General features: G+C 37.4%; 1 protein-coding gene across 1 annotated transcript; it reads left to right on the top strand.

The window, feature by feature from the left end:
- The first annotated feature begins 210 nt into the window (after window positions 1-210).
- On the top strand, window positions 211-552 carry LOC311608202 (uncharacterized protein). The gene has a single exon (XM_084800559.1). The coding sequence runs from the start codon at window positions 264-266 to the stop codon at window positions 531-533; it is 270 nt and encodes an 89-aa protein (XP_084656685.1). The 5' UTR covers window positions 211-263; the 3' UTR covers window positions 534-552.
- Window positions 553-7,377: the final 6,825 nt, after the last annotated feature.

Genomic DNA, 7,377 nt, shown 5'->3' on the forward strand with positions numbered 1-7,377 from the left:
TTTTTTTTAATTAGAGGCAAAAAGTTTTTCTAGTCATATAAATAAAGCAGCCCATTAAACATGTTGCACAACCTTTAAGTCACTAATCATACAAACAAGGAGAGGATGTGGTTGAGTCCCAAGAAACAGGATTGTTGGCATAGTTGTCAGTATGCTTTAATGGATGACATTTAGAGGTGTGGCTTCTCCAAGTATATATAAATGTTGTTGGGCAGTTGCACTGACAAAATTGTCCTGCAACTACAAACGAAACTCCTGACACCATGAGCTACTACAGCGGCTACTACGGAGGCCTGGGCATTGGCTATGGCAGCTTCGGAGGCCTGGGCTGTGGGTGTAACAGCTTCCGCAGACTGGGATGTGGCTGTGGCTATGGAGGTTACGGATATGGCTCTGGCTACGGAGGTTATGGATGTGGCTCTGGCTACGGAGGTTACGGATATGGCTCTGGCTACGGAGGCTACGGAAGCTACGGATATGGCTGCTGCCGCCCTTCATGCTATGGAGGGTATGGGTTCTCCAGCTTCTACTGAATAAATATTTGAATCTACAGCCCTGGATTAGTCTTCTTTAGTACCTTGATTTTGTAAAACTCTTTATTCTGCGACCTTCATACTTTGTGCATTCTTTGTCCAGAATTTTACTTCCTGTGGTACCACCTGGTTTCTGTAAATACTGTGGAGAATACTAGATGCAGTCCATATTTTTAAGTGTTGATCTTCATGGATCCACTTCTGTACTGATGCAGAGTCATTATGTTCTTACAAGCATTAATAATAAACCTTTTCTTTCACAGTTCACTTGTCTTGAACTTCAATTCTTTAATAGCAAAAGTTCTGTTGGGTGTATTAATATAATAGCCAGATACATGTTTCTTTTCCTTATAGGTAAAACATTCAAGAAAGTTTGATTTTATGACTGTTTCCTTTCCCTGTTTTCATCTCTCCCATCTGTTTCCACAGCACCTTCCTTCTTTACTTCTCTTTTCTTATCAGATTTCTTTGTCCTTTTTATCACCCTTAGCTACAAATGCCTGTACACTTTTCCTTCAAAATATAATAATGCTATGTCCAAGAATTCAAGAAACATTTACTAAAACAATTCACTACAGCTTCATATTTTAAATAGTCTATAAGTTGATAAGCTAGGAGATACACATCTAAAACTTTACTCATTTATTCTATCCACCCATGTTTAAGATATTTCAAAGTAGAGAAAGAAAACAAGCAAATCAAGGGAAAAATTTTTTCTAAACCAAAATGGAAACCATTGTATTCTGCCTTAAATATGCATGATTCTATTAAGTGAAACTTATTATATGACTGAAAATTAGGTAATTTCAATAATTTTAGTCTCCTATTGTATGTTACTCTACTATTAGAAAGTCTTCCAAAATATAATTTTAAGATCAAAAATTTCCACTGGTCAACTCCAACAGCCTTTTTTGAGATAAATAAAAGGTGGAATACTCTCTATATATTTTAAGTTGAAAAGTCTTAGTATAAAATATGATAATATCATCTGGGGAGAATATATAAAGCTATTATTCTTTCTTAACTTAAATATAATTCTTAGGAACAATGTAACTATTTTTCTATTAATATATTTAAAAAGTAATACTTCATGTCTGAATTTCATTAGAAAACTCCAAGGAAATCTTACCATTTGATAACCTGAAGCATAATTTAATATAAGAGAAAAATCAATTCTATAAATCAAATTATTAGCACAGCTAATCTTAAGCTTTGAAGTTGTGAAATTCAGAATTGTATGAAAATGAATCTAAGTCTGATAACTACTTTTTCTCTAAAGAATGTAGATCTCATTTCTCTTTTGATATTATTTGTAATTTTGTTAATTCTAATCATTAGTTGTTTTAATTGTTATTTTGAGAGATTATATTACTTGAACCTATTAATAGAAAAACACGGTATGAGTAATTTAACTCCATATTTGCTCTATTATTTATAATTCTGCATGGTAAAATATTGAAATTCCTTTCTTTTTTTTTCTAGTTTTTTTGAGCTATACCATACACAACCACTACACAATACTGAATTACAGAACTTACTCCTAACTAAATGCCGCTGAGTACCCACTGATGAGGCTTTTTGAGCATGTTTTCCACTCTAATCTCTTCATAGTAAAACAAACATAGTATCATAACTATGATACTTCATTGTATCATAACCATAGTATAATTCTTAATAGAGTCTAGTGCATAGTCCAATGGCACAATGTAACTGTCATTCGTCGATTGTTGGTGTTATTCTCCAGGCAAAGGGATGGTTTAGCTACTGCCTATGGTTTCTTCTAGCACGTTCTGTGCTTCAAGTTTCACATTAATGCCTTTGATCATTTGGAACTAGTTTTTCTGTAACGTGACAGTTACGGGTCTAACTTCATTATTCTACATGTGGACATCCAGTTTTTACAGCACCTGTTTTTGAAGATTCCGATTTTTCTCAAGTGTATGTTTTGCATATCTTTAACAAATACTAGATGACTATAGTTATGCATACTCATGTTTGGGTTTTCCCCCCATTTTTCTATGTATCTATTGGTACTGATGCTACATAATTTTTTATTATTACTATTATTTGAGATCTGGAGTGGTGATTTTTCCAGATTTGTTTGTTTTGCTCAGGATTGCTTTGCCGAGCCCTTATTGTAGCATACTCATTTTTAAAATGACAAATGTGGTCTTATAAAACAACAACAACAACGATATTGTACAACTAAGAAAACAACCAACGGAGTAAAGAGAAATCCCACAAGGTGGAAGAGAATCTTTGCCGTCTATATATACAATATATACGACTGATGGAGGATTAGTGTCCAGGTTATATACAGAACTCAGACAAAGAAAGAGAGAAAGAAAGAAACAAAGAAAGATCAAACAAATCTAAAACAAACCAAAACAAAATCTACCAAAGAGCCAAGGAATAAAATAATTTAATAAAAAATGGGCTAAGTCTCTAACAGATAGTTCTCAATAGAAAGAATAACAGGGTGCTGGAGAGAGACGGCTCCTCAGAGGTTAAGAGCACTGGCTGCTCTTCCAAAGGTCCTGAGTTCAATTCCCAGCAACCACATGATGGCTCACAACCTTCCAGCTGAAATCTGGTGTCTTCTTCTGGCCTGCCTGAGTTACATGCAGGTAGAACACTCTATATATAATAAATAAATAAATCTTTTTTAAAAAGGAATAAAATGGCTAGGAGATATAAAAAAAATAATCATCCTTAGTAATGGTAAACACAAATTAAAATCATTCTGAGATTTCATCTTACACAGGCAGAGTGGTAAAGATCAACAAAAAGACTAACAAAAAAGGGGGAGAAAGAAGAATCTTCATTCAGGGATGGTGGTACGACAAATTTATGCATATTCTCTGGAATTCACAGTGGATAACTATACAGCATTACTGAAGAGCATAGTACCTTGCTATATGCCCAAATGATGTAGTGCTCTACTTTACAGGTACTTGCTCAACCATGTTCAATGGCTCATGACTACCAAGTTCTTAACACTAGACACAGCTGAGTGCTCAGCACTGTATCAACATCAGTATCTATATCAAATTCTCTGAGGCCCAAAGAGCACTGTGGAAGGAAGGGGAAATGACCAGTGAGCCAGAGGACAAGAACATATATAGCAAAATGCTGTCTTCTGGGTACAGCATGGACATTGCAACCATGAATATGCAGCAGCTGTGTTTACCTACTGCAGACAGAAACATCATGAAAGCTGAAGGGGGGCTAGTTGAGAAAAAGAAGATGGTCATCAAAAGTGTGAGTGAGACAGAAGAATGGAGTGGGTAAAAATACAATGATAATCCATTACACATGAGTAAGAAACAAAAATAAATGATATTTAAGTAGCTAGTTACTATGTATAAACATGTTAAGTTGTACCCTAAAATTTGAGTTAGAGTTAGTACAATTCGACCATAAAGTGGCAAAATACTCAATATTTGTTACTGTACATAAAAAATGTAAATCAGCAGGGACTTTTGCACACTATCACTTAGAATACAAAATAATAAAAGCACTTTAGGAAGCATGCCGCAGCTATTAAAGCTTCACATTCATATTTCCTATGACACTGTAATTTCACTCCTGGGAATGCATCCAACAGATATGAGTGTATATAATCATGAAAACAAATGTGTAGATACATCCACAGTAGTTTTATTTACAGCCAACCCAAATTGGAAAAGAGCCAAGTTTCCTGGTTGTATATCACATAATTGATATGCAAATCCTGTACCATATTGCTCCATAGCTGCCATGCGAAGCAATGCATCGCTATGTGGAACAATAGGAGAAACCACACCTGTGCTGAAAAGAATACTCACTGCGTTACCACGTAAATAAAAACGTCAAGGAATGATGTGGTGGTATGTGCCTGGTGTTAGGGTAGCTTGTTATGCCATGTTTGGTTGACGTAGCTGGGGGTCTGCTCTTTTCTGAAGGGAGACAAAGGTAGGGGAGAGAGGATGTGGCAAGGCTGAGCAGAGGGGAGGAGGCGAGGGGGGGAATACAGTGGGAATGTGATATGTGAGAGAAGAATTTAAAAGTAAAATAACAAAACTACAATACATGTGCATTATATACAAACATATGCACTTGGAAGATGGAATGCTTCAGTAGGCTGTTGGTACAGTAGACATTACTAAGACGAAACTTATTGATACTTCTTAGATACAAATTCTGAGAGGGCTTTGTATCATTTTAAGGTTTGTTGTATTTCTAGAATCCTTGATCTGTACTTTCTTTAGTAGTTTGCCTGCTTATCACAGATCATTTCTCATTATATTACTCTAAATGTGTGTAGAATAAAAATGGGCAGTATTACAATATAATAAAATGCTTTTCTGCATGGCAAAAAGTGCCAAGGAAGAGCAAAAAAATACATACAAATCATATTAATGTTTTAAATTCACCCCATCTATTCTGCCAGCACTCTCCTCATTTTTAGCCCTGGCCCCTCTGAGTGAAGAGCATGGTTGTTCTGTGAGGTTTGTTTCCTTTTATCTTCTTCCACAAACAGCATGGTGAATAGATATTTTTCATCAACCTTCTTAAATTCCATAGCATACACATGTTATTGTAATGTGTTTTATTTCTTCAGTTTTTTTTTTTTTTTTGAGAAAGGGTTTCTCTACGTAGCCTTGGCAGTCCTGGTACTTACTCTGTAAACCAGACTGGCTTTGGAACTCACAAAGATCCACTTGGTCTCTGCCTCCTGAGTGATGTGATTAAAGACATGCACTTCAGCTGCCCAGGTTGTACTGGGTGTTTACTTAAGATGTATTTTTGCATTTGTGCACATGTTTATGTGTCTGTGAGTGAGGCCAGAAGAGGTGTCAGACCCTGAGGCTGGAGTTCCAGGTGGTCCTGAGCTGCATAGTGGAGGGCCTGGGAACTGAACTTGACACTGCAAGAGCAGCAACTGTTCCTAATTGCTCTGCCATCTCTCTAGCCTCATGCATTGTGCAAGACCTTGCATGGGCAGAACATACACTGCCTACACACACACACACACACACACACACACACACACACACACACACACACACACGCATAGCAGATGTGCAGCCTGATCATCATGTGGCTCCCCAAACAAGAGGAATAGGCCTGTCTCTGAGTCTGTGCCTGCTTTTGGATCCCTTGTCTGGCCTCAGTGGGAGAAGATGTGCTCTTTCTGTGACTTGAGGCGCCAGGGTAGACTAGTACCCTTAGGGTCCTCCCCTTCTCTGAGGAGAAGAAAGGGGCTGGAGGATGGAGTCCTGAGGGTGTATCTGGGAGGAAAGGAGAGAGGGGCATGGGATTTAGCTGGAATAACATTAAATAAGTAAAAATTAAAAATAAAACAAATACAACAAAATTTGAAAGTGTTACCTGATATTTGTTTAATATCCATTCTAAGATGTTTGAGATATTTTCATATACCTCATTATTTAAAATGTTTAAAGTTTGGTAACATCCTGTTTTGAAATATACTATAGTGATTTAGACCATTTTATTCCCCACGCACACTCCTTAACATTTCATGATCAACTATATTCTTTTAAGTATGTGAGGATGTGATGGTTAGTCTCAGTGGTCCATGTGGTAGGGTTTTGACTAATGCCGAAAACAAGCCACTGGGTGAGTTGTGAGAGAGCTTCTTTTATTTTTATGTTTGTGACAAAATTCTGTTTTATTATTTTATCTTTTTAAAAAATTTGTTCACTTTACATCCTAATTGTAGCTCCCTCCCTCATTGCCTCCAGGTAACCCTCCCCCGCCCCTAGTTCTTAGAAAGGGGGACTCCTCCCCTAACATCCAATCTCAGCCTACCAAGTCTCCTCTGGACTTCCTGTATCCTCTCCCTCTGTGGCCTGGCAACATGCCCCACCAGGGGGAAGTGATCAACAGGTAGGCACCAGATTCCATGTCAGAAGCAGTCCCTACTCCTCATATTATGGGACCCACAAGGAGACTGTGCTGCCTATCTACTACATCTGAGCAGAGGGTCTAGGTCCTCACCATGCATGGTCCTTGGTCAGTGCGTCAGTCTCTGAGCACTCCCTCCTCTGCCCATATTTATTGGCTCCATTAGTCTCCTTGTGGAGCTCCTGTCTCCTCCAGGTCCTTCTATCTCTGAGGGAGTTTCTAAAAGGCACGAAGATCTACCCTAACTGTGCGGTCACTGATAATTGGGCTGGTGTCACTGAATACAAAGGGACAACATAAGCTGAGTACCAATGTGCACCACTATCTGCTTCCTAAATAAAGACGCAATGTGACAATACAGTTCACGCTCTTGCCAGCATGACTTCCTGGTCATGATAAATGGTGCCCTCAAGTCATGAGCCAGCATTAGCACATCCTTCCTTTCTTAAGTTGTTTTATGTTTTACTTTCTTGCAGTACTGGGAAAGTGACTAATATGAGAAAAAGCAAACAAAGAGTATAACCCTTACTCTGATAAGTTTACTATTCATAAAGCAAATTCTATTTTCTCTTGTACTATTTTTAGCATGATATTAGATTTTATTTGCTAATTATTATTATTTTTAGTATTTTGGCATACATTTTCAGAAGTAATTATGGCCTGCAATTTTCTCTTTCTGTGCTATTGTTACTGGGTTGAGATAAAAATGCTGACTTAGTTTCAGAAAAAGTATTTGGGGGTATACTGACTTTCAGTGTCCTAGAACAAATTATGTTGAAAAATGATTATTTCTTTGATGTTTTAGCAGGAGATCTCTGAAACTAATGCATTACATAGCACACATGTTTGCACGAGTGTGTGTATGCATATATGTGCATGTTTAGTAGTGTTCACCATATCATGTATCTTGTATGAGTGTGTAGAGGGGAACACA

This window comes from Acomys minous (assembly GCF_964271855.1).
Source record: "Acomys minous genome assembly, chromosome: 11".
Lineage (NCBI taxonomy): Eukaryota > Metazoa > Chordata > Mammalia > Rodentia > Muridae > Acomys > Acomys minous.